A 21956-nucleotide genomic window follows, 5' to 3' on the forward strand; every position below is an offset into this window, starting at 1 on the left:
TAAAATGTACCAGTTCACATGAAGGGGCCGGGATCTGGGGGTCTCCTTGTTAAAGGGGGCTTCCAGATTTCGATAAGCCCCCCACACGAATACCCCAACCACCGGGCAAGCAAGGGTTGTGGGGATGAGGCCCTTGTCCCCATGTTGATGGGCTCTCAAACGCCTGCTTTAATGCCTTGTGAACTTAACCTTAGTTGCATATTTAGAACATATGTAGATCTGATACAACATTGCTCGAGTATGTTGGTTACAAGGAAAGGGTATTTTCAGTGGTTTGATTACTTCAAAACAATAAGAACCTAATGAATTGTGTTTTTTTTTAATATGTGTTTTGTAAAGTAGGGGTAATAACATTGTCATACTTACATTATATCCTGTAATTGCAATTTGATGCATAGAATCATTCACAGATTTTAATAAATCCAACATAGACACTAATGTTTTGCATTTTTTCAGTATTCCCTTTTTTCGCTGATCCATCACAGGGGGTTTTAAAATTTAAAATTTGCTCAGGAAGAACTAAGGATCTGTTCTGAAATGATGAAGAGATGACTAGGATGCTGCAAGGGCATGTTCTTCTTGAAGATCTTAGGGTATGCAAGTGTGCCCATGGCTGGTTAAATCCTGGATGTAATGATCTAGTGAGTGCTGAGGTGCTGTATGGCGAGCAGTAAAGTTCAGTACATAAAATGTGACCAAAGAATGTTTTTTGCTCCTGGGATTCTTTTTTTTTTTGCCTTTTGAAAACTTTTAATTTCAAGTAATCACCGTTAATGCTTGACAAATCCAGGATGTCAAGCAAAAAAAAAAACACACAGAACACATATTTCAATTATGGGTGGTTACAGATAAAATCAGACCTTAGGAACTCCAACTGTGCAATAGAGTTTTAACTCCCTCAATCCTCTACCAAGTCTCAGTAATCCCACTGCAGTGTGAATTTCAATTCAATAGCTTTACTATTTATAATATTGTAGAATAAATAAAAAATCAAGCTGTTAGAGTGAGGCTTCTTTGTTTTAGAAAAAAGAAAACGGATGACCCTGCCTTCCTCTGACGTCACAAGACATCAGAGAGGGGGCGGGGTCACCTGTTTACGTCACCGGGTGGCCCCGCCCTCAGCTATATAAGAGCTGTCACCAAGAAGAAGCGTCACTCAGTGGGAGCCTCCCATGGAGGCAGAGCTGTTGCAGTTTTTTTTTCTACTTTCGGTTCGTCGGGCGGCGTGATAGAAGATGAATGGACATCGCGGGACATTTTTACTTTTTATTTTTAACTAAAGGACTTGTCCCAAAGTGTCTCCTGTCTTTTTTTACTATTTTTGACACTTTCTTTTGTGAAATGGTAGGGGTAAAATGTACCAATTCACATGGGGAGGCCGGGATCTTGGGGTCTCCTTGTTAAAGGGGGCTTCCAGATTCCGATAAGCCCCCCGCCCGAATACCCCAACCACCGGGCAAGCAAGGGTTGTGGGGATGAGGCCCTTGTCCCCATGTTGATGGGCTCTCAAACGCCTGCTTTAATGCCTTGTGAACTTAACCTTAGTTGCATATTTAGCACATATGTAGATCTGATACAACATTGCTCAAGTATGTTGGTTACAAGGAAAGGGTATTTTCAGTGGTTTGATTACTTCAAAACAATAAGAACCTAATGAATTGTGTTTTTTTTTTCAATATGTGTTTTGTAAAGTAGGGGTAATAACATTGTCATACTTACATTATATCCTGTAATTGCAATTTGATGCATAGAATCATTCACAGATTTTAATAAATCCAACATAGACACTAATGCTTCTTGTAATTCCTGACCTCCTTCTGAATGAATGCTATACTTCAGCAATTCCTGTTAAAACAAGCTCGTGTTAGGTATCACTAATGCTGCTTTCTTTTGTTGCATAATTATGAGATGTTATCAAAAATACTTGATAATTTTATAGTTCTAGATCGCTATGAAACAAATGCCAGATAAATCAGCTCTTTAAATATTTAACATATAATATTTAAGACCAAGAACATCAAGAAAAGGGTGACAAAATGACTAGGAAATGAAAAACAAAAGCATAGGCCTTTAAAAAATGTTTAATATTAATATATATTTTTTTTAACTTATACTTAGTATAGGTATTATTCCATTGTGAAGATAAATTAAAGTAAACCTGGTCCAGTCTAAAAACGTTTCTAAGTTGAAAATGCTGAAATGCAGGCAACAGCACCCGTTCGTCTTTACATCAATTCCTTTTGTCCTGAGGAGACCCTTCTAGATTTAAGGCCCTAAGATACACATGTAGCGCTTGGTTGCTATTAGTAACTAACATCCACCATGTCATCCTGCTGCCAGACCTCCATCTATCCCTTCTGAGACAATGAACAGTCATTTTGCGTTGTTTTTTTTGTTTTGTTTATTGGGGAATATAACTTGGTTGGGGGAAAGGAAATATGGGATGCCCATGGAACATTTGCTTTGCCATCATATTTAAGAATTAGAACAAAAGGTTGAGCCGTGAAGTACTGATGTACACATAATATCTACAGGCACTTCCCCTGCATAACACCATACAGACTATTTCTCCTCCTCTGCGTATCTCCTGCAGACTGTTGCTCTCAGGACTTCCACCCTCCTGCACAAACTTCCACTGTAGATCATTACTCTTGCTGTCACATCGTCCTCTTTTGACAAAAGAGACCACTCTGAACAGTCTCATTTGCTGGCTAGAATTGGTCACACTGTTACTAGGCCAGAATTTAGTAGCATGTGCTGATTGGTGGACTACTGCTCCCACCTAGTCCAGCCTGCAAATCTTGTGCCCTCAGGCCACAGCGATTTGACACTCTCCCCACAGTCTCTCCTCTGACCTCACACCCAGCTCCCCTGGCATGCCTCATCCAGAACTCCACTGTGGTCCACTCACCGACCTTCTCCTGCCCCGAGTCCATGATGGAGAGTTTTAACTGGACATACGTTCTGGCAGCTTCTCCAGCCCCTCTGTTCCAGAACACTGCATCCATAACCATGTAAAGATGAAGCTCCCTCTCAGCTCTCCAGGGCTCCTCTGCTAGGCCTCGCACCCCCCCCCCCCCCCGGTGGGGAAGGGGCCCCTGCTACTGCCTAGTACTCCATTCTCCACATCTCCCGGCTGACAACTCCTCAACTAGTGGGCTGTTACCCCAGCTTATATGGGAGGCCTGCCCCCTATCAATTCCAGTTGGGTATTGGTTAGCTCACATGAGCTCACATGAGCTGTCTGCCACTCCAGTCCCAGGCCCCGCCCCTCTTCCAGATCATTCTTCCTGGAAGCAGGGGAGGCGCCTCAGAGCTAAAGTATAGGTGGTCACACCCACTGCTGCACTAACCACTCTCTGCCCCCTAGATCAAAACAAACAGGCCTAGCCTGAAGCATAGACCTGCCCAAATGTACCTGCACTGACAGTTTCCCTTACAAAATGCTCACTCTAGCACCTACCTATGGTAGAGGGTGCTACATGCATATGGCACTGACTTCTGCCCAAGTAGAGATTAAACTCCATATCTTCTTGATGTTAAACCCCAGTACTGTCAAACTTTGAAATACAAGAGGCTCTACTGTCCAAGTTCAGACATTTAACATCTGAATGATAGGTGATGTAGCTTAGTGCTAGAAGGAGCAGGGCTTATTATCTACGTCTAAAGAAACCAGGGGCATACTGTATATACACCCTGTGCCTATGATCCAAGTGGCTATGGAGAGACACATGTAGTGAATCAATCTAAAATCCAAAAAAAGGGACTTGACAGGGCCAGCATTATTTTTAATTTAGAGACATTTTAGGTCAGGTCAGCTTAACTTAAAGGGTTAGTTCATCTTTTCATAAAAAAATTAAAAAGGCGAATTAACACCCTACACCCTACTCATCCCCCAGTTTTTTCTGTACTTACCTCTGTGGGTGATGATCAGTCAGTGCCCACACAGCTGGTAAAGTGCTCCAGGGGTTTTGAAATCCCTGCTTTTCTGTTCCTTCTTTCTGTAGGGCTTTCAGGTCAGATCCATTCTGATTAGTCAGACTGTTTTGACTATTTCGAATCACTCTTAAACTGTTCCAGGACAGAGATATGGAAGAAGTGCATGGATTTCGAGACCAATGGATTGGCTACATGGGCACTGACAGCTCATCAAGGAAAGGAAAATATAGCAGGGACCGGGGGTGGAGAGAGTGTAGGGTGTTAGTTCACCATTTAATTTTCTCTGAAAAGGTGAATTTACATTTTAATAGAAAATATAGATCGGCAGCCGACTGTATTGTTGTGCCACATCCAAAATTTAGACTAAACAACAGAAGGGCTCCCCTAGTGGTGGACTTTTTAGGCAAATACAGAAAAAGCATAAAAGAGTATATACAGTACAAATAAAGTTTATTAAGTAGAAACAGTAAAAGCATAACAGTAATATAACATCTATTGTTTGGAATGCAATTTAGACAGTTTTACATTGATAATGTGTATACAGTGTTTGAAACAGTACTCTTGCATCCAACGCGTTTCAGAGTAAATTAGCCTCCTTCCTCAAGGGTGAGTGTGAATTAGAAACAGTTTTATACTAGAAAAAATATATTGAGAAAACAAAAGTAAACATTTAAAAATAAATATATGTAGGATATTTCATAGTGTACTCTTTATATCTTTTGCACTTACGTTTACACTGCATCAGCTGACTTGGCATTCCATAGAGTTTTAATTAAAAATAGCGACAATGACACGTTCTGTCTACCAAATATGTTCTTGGTTCCGAGGGAGAGACATTGATCTAGGTATTTTGAAGGGGTTGTTATGAATCCATAAGTGGTTGAAAATGGGATTTAATTTTACATAAGTATATGTAAACAAAACGAAACGCGTTGGATACAAGAGTACTGTTTCAAACACTGTATACACATTATCAATGTAAAACTGTCTAAATTGCTTTCCAAACAATAGATGTTATATTACTGTTATGCTTTTACTGTTTCTACTTAATAAACTTTATTTATACTGTATATACAATTTACATTTTAATAGATTACGCGGCGGTTTACTTACTTAAGGAAAATAAATAATAATAAGTCCACTGTCCATAGTAATCTAGTATGTGCTCTTCATTTCCACTAGGAGCTTTTGCCCCCAAAGATGTCTCTGCATCTTCTCTTTTATTTTACCTGTCTTGCCTAGAATTCAAGCTTACTGTCTTTTAAACAGCCATACCTCACTCTTCCTTCCATGTCTGGCTAAACCCTGACTTCGTCCATAATAATGCCTACTCTTAAGTTATTGCACAATGTGGGCATTCAACACATTAAAATGTAATAAAATACTGCCACCACACAACCTCTCTCTTTGACAGCCGCCCATGAGAAACTTCCCATTTTGTCCAACAATCCCTTTGTTTTGCTGAAAGTGAAATCTTTTTAATACTGAAAGAGTTAAAAACTGATCAAACTTGTTGGATACCCTTTTGCAATATTCCAACCCAACAGGCTATGGTGCTATCTCCACACTGCTCCTACCTCATAAGCCTAAGCTCCTCCTCCTGCTGTTTAAAACGTGGACGCACATATGTACCATGCCCCGAGAATAGACAATTTTGGACAGCTGTGGTGCACTATGCTACCTCACACCAAGTCTACTACTTACCCCTAACACCTGAATTGCCACTTTTTGACATAATGGACTTTCCCAGTACTCAGATTTTTAAAGGCTGTAAACAACTCCTCCTTATTATCTCGTAGGTGTTTTTTGGATTTATCCTGAGCCTCCCTCTGTTTCTCATCTCTTGAAAAAATTTTGTATTCTGCATATAGTGGGTGGCAGTCTCTTTAAAAAAGGACGATCAGGTTAAAAAAAACATTTATACAAACACTGTCAATAGATACTCAACAATCACTAGCATAATGCTTTCAATATACCCAATAGTATTTACCAGACTACTAGATAATAACCCCCCCCAGTCATCATCTTCCTTCCTGAACCAACTACGGGTGATATCCCTCCTGTTTGAGGCCTCTTGCTACTCTGATGAAAATACACTACCTTTGTTTTTGTTTTGTTTTAATTGTAGGTCTACTGGACTAGTCATCGAAACAAAGTAAAGCAGAAATACAGCCAAAATAACAAGAAAATAATTATTAGCCCATTAAAAGTTAAAACATCATTTTCTGAAATACTCATCTTCAGTCTAGAGTTTTCCCCTGCAGTACTTTTTTCTGCCACTAGATATCCTTAGTCTAATATCCAACATTCAACCCACTTTCTTTGGGCCCAGGTTTCCTGGACCCGCCCCCAGGCTGTGACTGGATAGTGAAATGAGAAGCAGTGGCAGTAATTAGTTCAATCTCTCATTCTACTTTCGCCTCCTATCAGCATGATTCTTGTCAGCACATGAACTGATTGGCCCCTTGTGCTACTTCCTACTCTTACACTCTTGCCCTGCTGTACAGGGACTGCAAGAACTGATACCACATCAAATTGAGAAACTTGCACTGCCTGTATTTAAAAATCAGTTTAATAATATATTCAGGATTACAAAGCTGTATTAAAGTGTCTGTAAACCTGAACAAAGCATAACCTTCTATATTGTCTACTTGCCTCAGTCCAAAGCACCTAAAGTAAATCTTGCCTGCTGTCTCCTTCGTCTGCTATCTGTATGCATTCCTTCTGACAGTTAATCTTGACACCAGGCATTCCAGGGAGATCCCCCCCCCCCTTCTCTCTTACACACAACAAGTGAATAACAGCCTCAGATGTGCATGTTTTCCTATGGGACTGTGTAGAGGAGGATGTTCCCTCCACTCAGGTCTCAGATTACACTCAGCTCTCCTCTCTGAGCTGTGGAGTGTGTGATGTCAGATCGCTGCCTTCTTGGAGCTGAGAAATAGCCTGTGATGTGTGAACTTTGAATGGCTGTAGAGAAGAGATGGCTGCATATAAACAGGTACAACTTATGTAGGAGGCTTTGTTTCATCTCTGTGTCTCACCTGAGGTTAGTCACTTCAGTAGGTATATGTAAGGGGTTGCAACCACTTTATTTTGTTTTTTATATCTACCTGGAGTTCAGTTCTAAAGGTATGCTAGTTACTGGATGCAACACTGACCTTTCTAGGGTTCTATTATATAGCCAGGTGACAGAAGTTGTGTGTACTAATTGCCTAATATTGTGGCCTTTTCTATGGCAATTGCCTTATGAGTGTATACTTTACAGTATGTAATTTCATTGTCATTCATTGTCATTCTTAATTGTTAAATAAAAAACAAAAAATAAATATAGTATAAAAACTACTTTCAGTCTTCACTACTCACTATTCAAGCTGCCTCTCCCAGTCACAATTATATGACACTTTACTGTCACCTTCCAATACTAACAGGTTCAGTCAGAAAGTAATTATGGGCATAGATTGCTGAACTTTAGTCACCAGACAACGTCATTGCAGGAAATAACTGCCAAACTAGTTAAACTTGTTTTATTTAAGGGCAGGTTTACATGATACTAAAGTACATTAAAAACAGAAAAAATTCCCTTAGCTACAAACAACCATGTTATGGTATAATATATTGTATATGTAATATCCCAGTACAATACCTCATCCTTACCTTAAGTAGCAGCTGGTATTTTGTTAGGCGTTGTATTGGTTTAAGTAGGTATGAATCTAAAGCAAGTTTGTGCTCCAATTTTCTTTGGCATTCCTATAAATGCAATATGCCAAGATATAAAAAGTGCCACTGATTGAACAAGGATTTTTATATTATTATTATTATTATACAGTATTTATATAGCGCCAACAGTTTACGCAGCGCTTTACAAATATAGGTTGTTCTAACATGGGTATAAAGATTTAAAGTCTTCACAAGTGCTACATTGACCTTGACCATTACCTGTAACTATAAATGTGCCTCTGTTCAAATCTCTGATGAATGGAAGTTACTGCAGGCCATATCACAGGTGAGCACAAGTCTGAACATCAATGACAAAATGATTACAAATGCTTACAGATCCGGGATGTGGCCTGCAGTAACCTCTATTCATAGAAATGAACAGAGGTGTGCTGACAGACGCTACCAATGAATTTTCAGTCCACTGATGTGTGAATTCCTGCGAATATGTCATGTGGCTTGTAATAACCTTACTTAATCACAGAGATGAGGGAATGTGCGATCACAGCCCCCAAATTTAGTGCAGTTCAGCATGAAAGATCTGAGATTTTCAGCCATGTGTGTAAGAACACCCTAATCACATCTTCATGACCAACATTCTGCAATTAACTTATTCCTTTATGAAAACAAAAGACACCAATTTTTTATGGTAAAATAACAATATAAGATATTGTTTTAAAAGAAAAATATGGAGTTTTTTTTTCTCTGAATCATACACTGGGAACCAAGCGATCAAACACCACTGATTGCTTGGTTCTCAGAGCTCCCTGAGCAGAGAGCTGCTGACTGTTAGTCAGCAGCTCTCTGCTCTGCCCCCCCCCCCTCGCTCACTGGAATGCTGGGCTGTGGAGGGGGCGAGAGTGGCTGGCTCAGGCTCTCAGTGGCTCTCTGAGAGCCTGAGCCAGGTGCCGGTCCAGGCATGTGGGCGAATCCCGATTTTATTGTTGTGATCTTGCCCAAGCCTGAACTGGCTCTGTGCTTCAGCCAGCTGTCTGCTGAAAAGAATGAATTGCACTCCTGTGATCCACAAGAAAAGTACAACCAAACGAGCTTGGCTGTACTTCTCCTTTAACTTTGGCTAATTTTTCCATACCTAAACATAATATAAAGAAATATGTAGAATTGCTATATTCTATAGTACATAACAACTGATCAAAAATACAAATACAGAAGATGTTGAATAAAGAATACAGTATGTAAACCCAACATGTCATATTCCTGATATGTGCCTGCTGTACCATGTACTTGAAAAAGTATCCTGTTCTCTTTGCATTGCTTCCTTTGCGTGAAATCCCTGGTGTTCCTGCCAGTCCCTCTGCTTTTCTATTAAAATCTGACCACACTAGCCATGAGAGCACAGCATGGCCAGTTCTATAGCTGTGCTGGTAACTTAGTTTGCTCTCCTTCAATGATCACACTTGTCCTGATTTGCCCCCTCCGCACCGCCATACACTGGGAAGAGCAGTGTGCCCTTTCTACCTCCCCTCAGCTCTTATGCAGCTGAGAACAGAGGTAACATGATCACTTTAGAAAATTGGAAAAAAGGTATTTATAATGTATAATCTATACACAAATGTTTTGCCTTTTATTGCTGTTTAAAACTGAATGGTTTATTTTACAAGGTATGGGTTTACATGTACTTTACCGTTGTACAATATAATTGTGCGCACAGGTCATATAAAACAGGATGTCTATATAAAAACTCACATATCAACAAATGTTAACATTCTTTTATTCTTCATTATTTTCATAGTTTTCACAACTACACACAACATCTATTTTGGATTTATACCATCTGTCAACCAGGGAACCATTCTGGTGATAATATAATGCTATACTGTATGATGTCATCAATATGTAAAACATGCAGCATCATGTAAAAATGTGGGCTAATAATCTTTTAAAACACTTGAGTAGATACAGTAAGCATTACATATTTTTGCTTGTTGTATGTGTCAGGAATAAGAAGATGTCAGGAAATTAATTGTTTAGGCTTGTCTCCAAAATTTAAAATGTAGCTATAGCCTAAACTTTTTTTGTTTGAGTTTGGAAGAAAAAAGTGTTAATTGTTATTTTCGTTGCTGTCTGTGCTCTGCTGGGGAGATTTCCCTTCATATCTTGTACTCCTGTACAGAAATGGAGATGAAATCTCTCCAAAGTGAGAGGAGATGCCTTAAACATTTGTCATTGGAACAGGTGTCCCCACTGGTAGATTTCAGCGGACCTACTGTTCCAGTAACACTTTGGGTTTCCCATCACTTTCTGACCTGGTGACATTACCAAAACAAATACAGATTGCAAATCATTCCAGATAACAATAAAAAACTGACACTTTTTAACCTCTCCCTTCTCTATCCAAAGCTGAAAAAAACAACAACACTTCGGCTGCAGATACACCTTAAAGATGAACTCTGGGGAAACATAAAAAATGACGCTTGCATTTTCGGCTCCCCCCACACTACAAGGATTAAATATCTATTCTAGGAGAACATTAAAAATAAGTTTTACTTATCTTATCCCTTGCTTCTGTTGGCTCCTCCTCTCCATGCAACCAGTTTCCCAAAGAAGCCTCTTTTTGGCGCTCTTTACAAAGGTCATTATCACATACAATTCAAGACCAGCAGTCCTGCATTGTAAGTGAGGACACTGAGGTCCTGTCTACAACCTGGAATGCCAGAGGGAAGAAAAAAGCACCAGCTGACTGGGGGCAAGGGATAAGATAGGTAAGCATCTTTTTAATGTTTCCCTAAATGAGCATTTAACCCTTGCAGTGCATAGAGCCTCTCTGCAGTGATAGTTTTTAATCTTCCCTGGAGTTCAGCTTTAAATCTAGTTTTAAATCACCAAATGGTTAAATCACCCATCCTAACTATTGTATCAATCTCAATATAAAGAAATTATAATGCCTGCCCTGTAGAAAAGGGATGTGTTGCGTTTGATATAAATGTATATATATATATATATATATATATATATAATATATATATATATATATATATATATATATATATATATATATGATTTTTTTTCTCAAACTTGCTTAAGAAGAATATGTTTGACATAGAAGTTTGACTTAGAAATGGACATTAAAGCAGAGTTCTGCTTAAAGAAAAAAATTAAAAGTCAGCAGCTACAAATACTGCAGCTGCTGACTTTTCAGACACTCACCTGTCCCAGGGCCCAGCGATGTGGGGGAACGAAGCCCCGCTCATCTCCCCCTCCTCTCTGCGGTGCCGGCATTGTTACTGTGGGCGACACAGCCAGGCACACACTGCACATGCGCAATCCGCGCAGCACGCTGTGACTGTCCGGGCTATCATCTGGAACCTGTGACGTGTCCCAGATAATTGCCGAGAGAGAGGGGGAGAGGTGATCTCCCTTCCTGTGCTGCGGTGCGCCGGGAGGAAGTGGAAGCTGGGACCCTATAAAAAGAGCGTACCCGCTCCCCCCAAAAAATATGACATGCCAAATGTGGCATGTCAGGGGGTCACCTGCACTTAAAGCAGAAGTTCCATTTTTGGGTGGAACTCCGCTTTAAGTATGTTTGAGGAGATACTTTTCAAACAAATGCTGTTGGATACAATGGGAACAATGAACTATTGTTGCATTTCAGGTGACAGTTAGATGTTTTTATTGTAACTACAGTAAACAAGTCTAACGTGGGCAAACAATAGCTTGGCTTTTTTTACATATATGACCTATGGCATGTATGATATCATAGTGCCATCCAGAGAGCGAATAGGAAAATGTTTCTCACATTGAAACTTAGTATTGTGAAAGGGGCCAAACAAATGTGGGGATGGTAAATTTTCAAAATAATAGGTCACCAGGCATAAGCTGACAAGAGGACTCTAAGATGACTTAACACCAAGGAAGATCTCTGACAGGAGAGGAGACTTCACCTAAGACGCTTTCGCCCCACCTCCCGCAACAGCTTATAGATTAAGCTTGAGTCTTCATTGCCTATGGAGATCATGAACCTGCTCTAACCTGGGTTAAGTAGTTTTTTTTTAGCAATGTGCTTGTTTTATGTATCTCTGCCAATCCAGTCTTGTGTTTTTGCCTATAACTGTAGCAGTTTGTATGTATCGCATTTTTGTTTAGTAAAAGCACATTAATATACTGCAGAGGTTCAAGCTTCCTTGCTTATAATGCAAAGTGACCTTAATAGATGGAAGCAAAAAGGACAATCAGCATTGGCTATATAAGTTCTATGTATCTGGATACACGATATGTCTTCCTGGAAGTCCAAATTAATGTTTGGTGTAGGACAGGTAGTATAACAGGGATTTTTAAAATAATTTTTACTGTAAAATTTTGGTTGGTCTGGATAGTAGATGGTGCACGTATTGCAATTGTTTTTTTAGAGCAAACTTTTCCTAAACTGAGTGCCTATGTTGCATATATGAACAAGAAACGCATCTGAACCTGCCTGTCATTTTCAAATTAATTTTTGGTGCACTTGGTACTCGATGTTTTATACTGACCATTATTGAATCTACAGGTTCTCTAGTTTTATAAGTAATGACATTCATTACAAGGTCAGCATCCTCAAAATTATTTTATACTTAAAACAAAAGGAGGTTTTAGAAGATTTTGAGCAGCATAGATTTCTAGACCTGGGTAGACAATATCTTCCTAACTTGAAAATGCAAAACATATCAGAGCTTCTATATGTCTTCCCCCATTTCATATACAGGTACAAGATCTCCTTTAAACAGTAACTGTGTACAGCTGATTGATTTTAACTTCTCCTCTGAGAAACATTGAGGCTGCCATTGCTAAATACACATTTGCATAGTTTCCTACCTGTTATGTCCTCAGATTTCAATACTTGATATTACTACAAAAACAAGTATAAAAATAATGACTTCTGACTTTTTTTCCTGATCCTTCACGCCTGCATAATTTTTCTTGGTAAGTGGCTCAGAAAGTACTGAAGACCAGGGGTCTGGATAGCAGACTGGAAACTCACATTTTTAGTAGGTTAGCAGGCCCCCATATTTCTTTTAGAAAAGGTTTACTTTAAAATTTATGTATGGCCAAAATCTTTTTTTTGTGTTTATTATGTGCTTTATATCCCCCACTAGGGTCATTTTTCCATCATTTCTTGTGCCAGAGACACAACAGAAAGTAAGAGGAAATCCAAACAAAATGATGGGAATTTTCTTCTTAGACAGTTGTCCCCAAAACAGATGTCCCCATTAGAAGACTTTCCCTCCCTTCCCTAAAATTTAAAATTTGACCCACCAACAATGGTCACCAGCACAAATAGAGAGGATACATCTCTTCTGTAGGCACACAAAGAACCTGACAGGGGACAAAATACTTCTCTACTCTATAAAAAAAAAATAAAAAAAATTGAAAGCTTTGCATGTAACATTTGACATACCTGAAAGAAGACACTGTCTGCAAACTGTCTCCAGAGGGAGTCTGATCGAGGTTTATTGTGGCAGTATTTTTCATACATTTGAAAGTCTTCTCTCTGTATGAAGAAGGATGAAAAGTCAGTCTGCTATAACTTCAATTTTTAGTGATGAAACCATTAGGTTTCCAGTTCTGATCCAGTGAGATACAGATATTATGTAATATCAGTAAGCGTAGTGCTAGAATCTAAGCATAAGGTTCACATAATGCATAGTGCATTGTAGATGTACTGCATTTTTAAAAGACTAAATGTCTAAAGTGACTTAAATGGCAAACTGCAGATAAATGCACCCAAAATGCAGTTTTCTGGACTTAAAAATAACTTTAACATACTTTAACACATGCTCTATTGAAACAGGTGGATTTTCTCTCCTCATGCATGTTGCCTATGCTGGAAAATGCAGCTAAATGCAAGAGATTGCATTTGGCCATGAGTCTCCAGATGTTCTGGCAAATGCCAGCATTAGCAGATGTCCAATTCAGGAGCACTATAGACCACATCATGACCCCTAGTACTACATGCAGTTCCTGCCCATCACACAGAATCCAAAAACTGCAACAAGATTTATGAAAACTAGCCACCCCTTATATAAATGGACAATGGAAAATAAGGCCCAGGCAACCGGCAGGTAACTTATGGCATAATCAATCTGCCTAATACTAGCAGATCTCTGCATTAATCTCAAATGTTTACTGCCAGATTTTTGGCTTGTTAACACCGTTAAAGCCAAATGGCACAGAATTGTGTAAGATCTAATCAGCTGATGCATTTGCAAATGTATAGTTGCTGCAATTAAATGGGGTGTGGCAGGAGTGGAAACAGGAGCATATGCTGCTCAGCTAAATTTTCAACTTTAAAAAAAAGTATGTATTTTTTGTTTTTTTTCAGGATTATACTTACCTAGGTGGATGCAGCATTGGTCCAATGCTGCATCTGTCCCCCGCTGGCTCTAAGACTGAGAACCGAGCAATCAAACACTGTGGGTCGCTTGGTTCTCAAGGCTCCCTGATTAGAGAGCTGGTGACTGTCAGTCACCGCTGTCTGCCCTGCCCCCCCTCACTCACTGGAGCGCTGGGCTGTGGAGGGGGCGGGAACTCAGGCTCTCAATGACTCGTTGAGAGGCTGAACCGGTTGCCAGTCCAGGCATGTGGATGGATCTTGACTTCATTGTCACGATCTTGCCCCAGCCTGGATCGGCTAAGTGACGTCAGCCAACAGTGGGCTTCAGCCCACTGTTTGCTGAAAATGGGTTTGTTCTGCACTCCTGTGATCCATAGGAGAAGTGCAGTCAAACAAACTTTGGCAGTACTTCTCCTTTAAGGTTCTGCCATCGGTAAGAACAGCAGTATATGGGCAGACCATTCATCAGGAAAAAAAAGAAATCTGGGTACTGCACATTCTTATTAAAGATGATGAGGCCACACAATCAAACTGAGTTGAATTATTCTCTTTTTTTAAGCAGCATTTCTCGGTTACAAGACCATGGACATTTGCCACTAATATGCTTGTTATCACTCTGTTCTACCCAGTTAGTGATAGCAGTGTTCAGATCAGTCACATTTCTAGTAAAGATTGCAAAGTGCCAGGCCTACCAGATCCAAATTATAGTTTGAAGGATTAAGAAACTTAAAGTGGATGTAAACCCTCACATATACCCCGTAAAGTGAACAGCCTCAGATGATACACAGAGATGAAACAAATCTCCCTACATAAGTTTTACATGTATATCTGCTGTCTTCAGCTTTATATATTCATTAAAATGTTCAGATGTGTTAGGAGAGTTTCTCTTCCTGGTTAGCACTGCAGTGAAGCCTGGGCATACAGCCAAGACAGCTGATTGGAGGAAAGGCACCCCCCCTCCTCATAGGCAGAGACTTTCAGATCTGTTATTTGAATCTTCAGCATCCTCACCAACACAAAACTCAGGCTGCTTTTTATCTTCTGTGTCAGAGAACTTGTCAGGAGTTATCAGGCTGATAATAGAAGAACAGGGCAGGAGACAGCTACAGGACATGCTTTGAAGAGAGATATAAAAAAAACAAAAAAAAACACTGCAGATATATGTGCCCAGCTCAAGTTTCATGAATTGGGTTTTCATCCACTTTAATGCAAGCAGATCCAAAAAGTCCAAAATCTAATTGTGGGCACTGCACTCATTTTGTAGCACTAAATACATTTCCAAAAATTAGATTTGATGATGAAACATGACTGGAAAAGCCAATCCGCAGAAAATGGATATGCCTGTTTTTTTCTGTAAATGGTGGTAATCACAGTTCATCATCAACTGCAGAAGCCAGCAACATAATTTCTTTATTTTAGACTCTTAGACCCCATACACACTATTAGATTTTCTGTAGATTTCTGTCTTCAGATTTACTAAAACCATATAATATGAGGTCAAACCTTAAGTGTTTAATTTGTAGGCAATCAGGCAGGCCCTTGCACTACATGGTTTTGGTAAATCTGAAGACAAAAACAGCAGAAAATCTAATAGTGTGTATGGGGCCTTAAATGGCGATATGTTGGCAAAGAGCTGGGTCAGGATTTTCATAGATATTTAAATCTGTTAATATTTTTAGTTAAGAAGATGCTTTCTAAGATCCCATAGCTGAGAAGATTTACAGCAGTATGTGTGGCTGCTAGACTGGTAGCCAAAGCAGGCCCTTAATCCATGCTGGAGAAATCAACTCCAGCATACCCACTTTCAGTACAGTTTTCTTCCAACCCGCACCTGCTCTGCTGAAGACAGATCACTTAAGCTTGGCTATTGTTTTTACTCTCAAGATGAATAAAAATGCACTTGACATCTCAACCATTAGGCTGGTGCTCTAACTCACCAAACCCACTATTTTAGATCCTGGCTCAACTTCCCTAGCCCAGAATTCTTATTCTTTCTATTACAGCAGAGGTAGTCCTACAGAAGTTTCCATAAAATAAGTTAAAAATCGAATACTTACTGAGATCCTATCATAAAGATTGTGATTCATGGATGGGTCTGGCTACTCAGGTGCAGCAATATCCCACCACAGCCCCCAAGAGACATAAGAATTCAATAGGATGTAGGCAATTTAATTAATAAGGTTTTACCAAAATAACCAGGTAACAGAACACACAAGGTTTTAAATCCATGAACTGCAATAGTAAATATTTACATTCTTTATAGAGACTATCATGGACTTTAATGGTACTGTATAAGGACTTCACACATCAATTAGATATATAAAAGGTAATCTTTATTATAATACTTCTTAAAAAGCAATAGTAAATAGTTTGGTACCTACCCTTTCTAAGAAACAGAATCCCACTCTTTCAGGTGCTTCAATACAGCTTTCAAGGCTCAGTAGAAATATTCTGTCCAAGATGAAACACAAAACATTATATAGTGTTAATTACAGTATGGAGAAATAATACTGTATTTCTTTCTGGTTAGTACAGTATATATAAATATCTCACTTGTTGTGGAACTCATAAATTTCTGGCATATTTCCAAACAGAATATTCTTTGTATTCCTTAAAGAAGGTGGCATTATTCGAGTCATTGCTGGATTCTCCATCTCAGATCTATACCCCTAGAAATAGAAGACAATTGAATTGAACTTAAATTACGTCTACAAAAAAATAACAATGTTTAATCTGAACAAATCACAATTCTATGGCTTTGTAGGGTGCTTTCAGTCTCACTGTGAACATGTTTACAGGAGGCGAGAGAGAAGAAATTACTTCAGCGTCTGCAGCTGCTCCTTCATTGTCAAGTGGCAGTTTGGGATGGATCACAGGCCAAGCTACAGTATATCTTTTTACTGAACTTTGCATGCAGGTCCACAACCTGGCTGGGCTGCCAGGAAGGAATGCCTGGGTTACAGAACTAACTAAACTTTATTAAATCATCTTTATTAGGTAAAATGATTCACTTTGTAGGTACTCCAGGTGTGTATTTAGCTGTTTGTCTAGCACTTTAAACTTATAAAGAACACTACATTAGGTTGAGTGATTTATTTAGGGCTGGTGTACACAGACTTTGCTGCTTTGCTTCCGACATCAGTTTGTGAAGGATATTAACAGATGTGGAATGTAGTGTCAGAGTTTCCAACTTATGGAGCACAGAACATGTTTTTTCCTTTTGCTATGCTTTGGTTTGCTTTTATTTTCCCTCATAGAGTAGAATGAGAATGTATCTAAACACATCCCAAGTTCATCTCAGTCTGACTGCAATCTCATCTCAAACATATAACAAACTCATCTCAGGCTGAGCCTAAACATAAGCCATTTTGCTTGAAGCCCTTGTATATTAAGTACATATTTATACCAGGGACTCTTGAAATGTATCATTGGCGTGACCAGTCATAAAGTGCTGAAATAATGACCAGCAGTAAACCTTCAATACAAAAAGATAATTGGTCTGGAGATTTGAATATATTGTATTGGGAAAGGGATCTCCATACTACGGCCCGCGGACCAAATACAGCCCACAGCTAGGGTCAGGTTCCACCCGCCGTGCTGTCTTTCTCCAAGTCAGTTGGTTGCTAGAACTGCCAGTGTCCTAGCAACAGACAAACTCATCCTCCATCAACACCTGCTCTGCCTCCCAGATCTTGCTCTGTTGCTGTACTGACTCTGTAAGCAAGGTAAAGCTGAATCACTCATAGGGAATCTAATGTAAGAAGGGCTCTGATGGGGACCCTGATGAAAGTGAGGAATCTGATGGGGACACTAATGGAAGGGGGAACTTCGATGGGGAACATAATGTAAGAAAGGCTTTGATGGGTACCCTGATGTGAGGGGTTCCTGATGTAAGGGGGGACTTATAAAGCGGACTCTCATGTGGAGGAAGAGTTTGCTTTTTTTTTAACTGAAGTTCTTTCTCTTTCAGTCTGAATCATATCAGACTGATTTAAAAAAAGATCCAAGTAAAATGTATTAATACAAAAAAAGGTGTTCCATCTCTTTAAACTTCAAACATCCCTGTAAACACCATTAAACAAATTCTGTGTAAATCAACATATGTGCAATAAAGTTCCAAAATAGTTAATAGCTAAATACACATACAAAGTGCAACAAAATGTTCAAGAAAGTGCAGGGCTCCAATACTGTGCAATATAAATATCCACCAAAAGTAATGGGCTCCAATGAAATCCAAAATTAATCCCGAAGTGCCAATTTGGTTCCACGCACACCCTTCTTAACAGAAAGTGCACACACTTCTTAACAGAAAATACTGACAAAAAAATCGAAGACAATGTGTAAACCGCAGAAGGTCAATAACACTTATGTAAAGATCCAGAATGCCTTTGCTTGCCGGGTCAACTTCTACTTCAGGTGACTGACGACACTGGTTAAGACAAAACGTGCTATCAAGCTATCAAGTGCGGTGGCAGTTTATACATTGTCCCATACATTTTTTGTTATGTGAGTACCTGGGTAACAAATAAAGTCAGTGGTGTTTTTGCAATATCATACTAGGTGGCCTGCTTTGTGTCCTTCTCTATTTATGGTACCATGTCATGACTGAGACTGGGCAGAGAGCTTTTTCCTGTAAGGTCTCTAACTGAAGTTGACCTGGCAAGCAAAGACATTCTGGATCTTTAAACAAGCATTATTGACCTCCTGTGTTTTCAGAGGGTAATATTTTCTGGTAAGAAGTGTGCACACTTGGTGTTGTGTGGAGCCAAAAATGTGTATTTTTATGAACTATTTTGCCACTTTTTTTGCACATATGCTTATTTGCACAGAATTTATTTAATGATGTTTACAGTGATGTTTGTAACTTAAAGGGATAGCACAGCTTTTTTCTATACGTTTTCGGTCTAATATTCAGATGATAGACGGCTGCATTCCGGTACACTATTTGCACTGGGTGCAAAGTTTTTCCTTGTTATTTTTAAATTAATTTGCACATTTCTTATTAATGAAACTGATTTGTTTTTCAGCCTGTGAGAATTTGTAAAATACACCATGTGGCCCCCTTACTGAAAAGTTTGGAGACCCCTAAATTAGGAGCATATATGGGAAATGCACAAAATAGTCCCTTTTCAGATAGCTCCAGGGGTGTATACCCAAATGGAAACTACTTTACAAAACTAGACACAACTGTAGAATCTATATATCTACTGAAAGTCAAAAGAATAACTGCATCGGTGATCCCCATGTTTCCATACCTGACTATTGCTTATCAGATATTGATCAGTATATAATTAGTTTTCATATCATACAAAGGAGATGTATCAAAAAGTTTAGCTCTAACAAGGCATAACAATAAAAAACTGCTTATTTGGAAAACCTTAAGGGAAACCTGTACTGAAAAAACTTCTAGGCAGCCATTGCTGGTCAACTTTTTTTTAAAATGCCAGTTCATTGGATGCCTTGCTGATCCTGATTCAGTACTTTCTCATTCACTGACTTAGAGGAGGTATGTTGATCAGTTCTGACTTTACATTGACATTGTTGCTGCATTCTTATTCCTGGTCAGTGACTTGGAAATTATTGAGAAGAAAGCCAGGCAACCAGAAACAGATTGTATATAAGTGGCTAACACACCAGTAAAATAGTGTAAAGTTCTTCCACATAGATCCGTTCAGTCTCTATGAGCTCATGGATAACATGCCTGAAACAAAACAGAAAAATACTTTTTAAATAAATGTTACAGAGATCAATCTTACTTTCCGTCCTGCTAACACAAAGAGTAATGCCGTGTACACTTTTCGACCGAACTCATCCAACGAATCCGTCGGACAATCCGACCGCGTGTCGGACTTCGGATGGACCTTTTCGGCTGAAAATCACACGGACTTTAGATTTGAAACATTTTAGTCCAGTCGTACGTCTGTCGAACTTTGGTGTGATCGTGTGTAGCCAAGTCCGTTCGTTCGAAAGTCCGTCGGAAGTCTGTCGAAAAGACCGTCGGACCTTTGATGCCGAAAAGTCTGCCCGTGTGTACACGGCATTAGGCGAAACCTTCCCTATAGTGGCACAGTCAGTAATACACACCTGAGAGAGCATTCCAAAATCAATCCAAAGCAAATTGCTGTGAATAGAGATTCCTTTAAAGCACCCAGTAGCCATTACAGATATAACTTTTACCGCCAGAGAGCTTGGTGAATATTTTTTTAATATCTGGATGATAAATATAGATTTGACAGTAGCAATAAGGTCAATATACTCATCATCAAGCCAAGGTCAGACAGGTGTTGAGAGCTCCCGTTTAAGTATTTTTTTTTTTTTACTAAATTGTGCTTTTAAAAAGGACAATACAAAAATAACACCTGTCACTTGGAGCAAGCGTTAAAAGACGTATGCCGCGTACACACTATCGTAATTTCAGTCAGAAAAAACTTGGATGGTTTTTCCGAAGGAATTCCTCTCATGCTTGTCTTGCATACACACGGTCACACAAAAGTTCTCTGAACTTTCGACCGTCAAGAACGCGGTGATGTACAACACTACGACGAGCCGAGAAAATTAAGTTCAAAGCTTCCGAGCATGCATCAAATTGTTTGCGAGCATGCGTGATTTTTTTGCATGTCCGAATTGCATACAGACGAACGCATTTTCGGATAGGAACTTTTCCCGACCGAAAAATAGAGAACATGCTCTCAATCTTTTGCTGGCTGGAATTCCGCCAGCAAAAGACCGATGGAGCATACACACGGTCGCATTTTCCATCAAAAAGCTCTCATCAGAGTTTTGCTGGCCGCATTTCCGATCATGTGTACGCGGCATAACACTATCTATTTCACACTACATCACCTCTTCAAAAAAATTACCCACGGATCCACAGATTGCAATGACTGGATCCATGAACCTGATATATACCTGACAGAATGACCAAATCAAAGATGTAGCTGCATTTATTTTGTCCATATAAGTACAGATGAAAGTGACAGAAAATAACAAACATTTTCAGCACAAATAGGAACAATGAGCTTACCCTTTAAGTATGTGTAAACTGTCTTCACTTTCTGATATAAAAAATTGTAAGGAATTTCTTTTCTCTTGATAGTCATGCATCACCTCAATCTGAAATTTAAAAAGTTCACATAATTAACTTTAAGGTACATGAATTATATCACACAGAGGGAGAGGTTTACTCAAACTGGTTCACTCAGAATCTGGTGCAGCTGTGCATGGCAGCTAATCATCTTCTAACTACACCTTGGTCAATTAAGCTTTGACAAAAAACCTGGAAGCTGATTGGTTTCTATGCAGAGCTGCACCAGATTTTGCACGCTTCAGTTTCAGTAAATAAGCATTTAGATTGTTTAAAAGAAGAGCAGATTGTGTTGCAAAAAGCAGAAATTTGACAACCTCCCTTTGTTTCACTTAGCAAAATATCTGTGAAGGTTCTCTGTCACCTAAGTCATAGTATAGCTAGTAGTAGTCACATTCAACAGGACTTGTTTTGTAATGTTAAAGACATTTCACTGATCATCAAAGCAGCTTCTAAACATTTAAGCAACTGAAGAAGCTGGTTGGATGAGCAGTGAAATGTCTTCAGCGGTTTAGAACCAGTCATGTTGAATGTGACTACAATGTACAAATGGGCAACATCTTTTTGTTTTAATTTCAGACACTGAGGTACATATTATTATTTAGAAGAGTTTGCGGTCAATAGTTAGAAGAGTATGTTGTACACTTTCAATATATAATTTCAGACTCATCCGCTGACCATGGGAGGGTCTCAAGATTCTAAACATCTTACTAAAGCCTAGTACACATGGGCGGAATGTTGGGCAGCATTGGCCAGGGCAATAGAAACCAGCTGACAATAGGCTCCTGTGTACTGGAGTAGGTACGACAGAAGCCACCCATTCAGCTGGCTTCTGTCAAAGTGGCATGACCAAAAAAACCAACCAGCTCCCATTCAGCGCTCACAGAC

General features: G+C 39.3%; 1 protein-coding gene across 6 annotated transcripts in view; it reads right to left on the bottom strand.

Annotated features, from left to right (window-relative positions):
- MCF2 (MCF.2 cell line derived transforming sequence) overlaps positions 1 to 21956 on the bottom strand; it is a 256235-nt gene that overhangs the window by 67671 nt on the left and 166608 nt on the right. For all 6 annotated transcript variants that reach the window (XR_012236004.1, XM_073599249.1, XM_073599251.1 and 3 more), the window contains 7 exons: positions 21009 to 21097; positions 19619 to 19685; positions 16538 to 16653; positions 16366 to 16435; positions 13049 to 13141; positions 7597 to 7689; positions 1720 to 1845 (listed from right to left, as the gene is read on the bottom strand). Coding sequence is in view for 5 of the 6 variants with exons in the window: in XM_073599249.1 (XP_073455350.1) it covers positions 1720 to 1845; positions 7597 to 7689; positions 13049 to 13141; positions 16366 to 16435; positions 16538 to 16653; positions 19619 to 19685; positions 21009 to 21097 (654 nt within the window). In the remaining variant the exon portion in view is untranslated. The remainder of the gene's footprint in view (positions 1 to 1719; positions 1846 to 7596; positions 7690 to 13048; positions 13142 to 16365; positions 16436 to 16537; positions 16654 to 19618; positions 19686 to 21008; positions 21098 to 21956) is intronic.

This window comes from Aquarana catesbeiana, linkage group LG09 (assembly GCF_042186555.1).
Source record: "Aquarana catesbeiana isolate 2022-GZ linkage group LG09, ASM4218655v1, whole genome shotgun sequence".
NCBI classification, from domain to species: domain Eukaryota; kingdom Metazoa; phylum Chordata; class Amphibia; order Anura; family Ranidae; genus Aquarana; species Aquarana catesbeiana.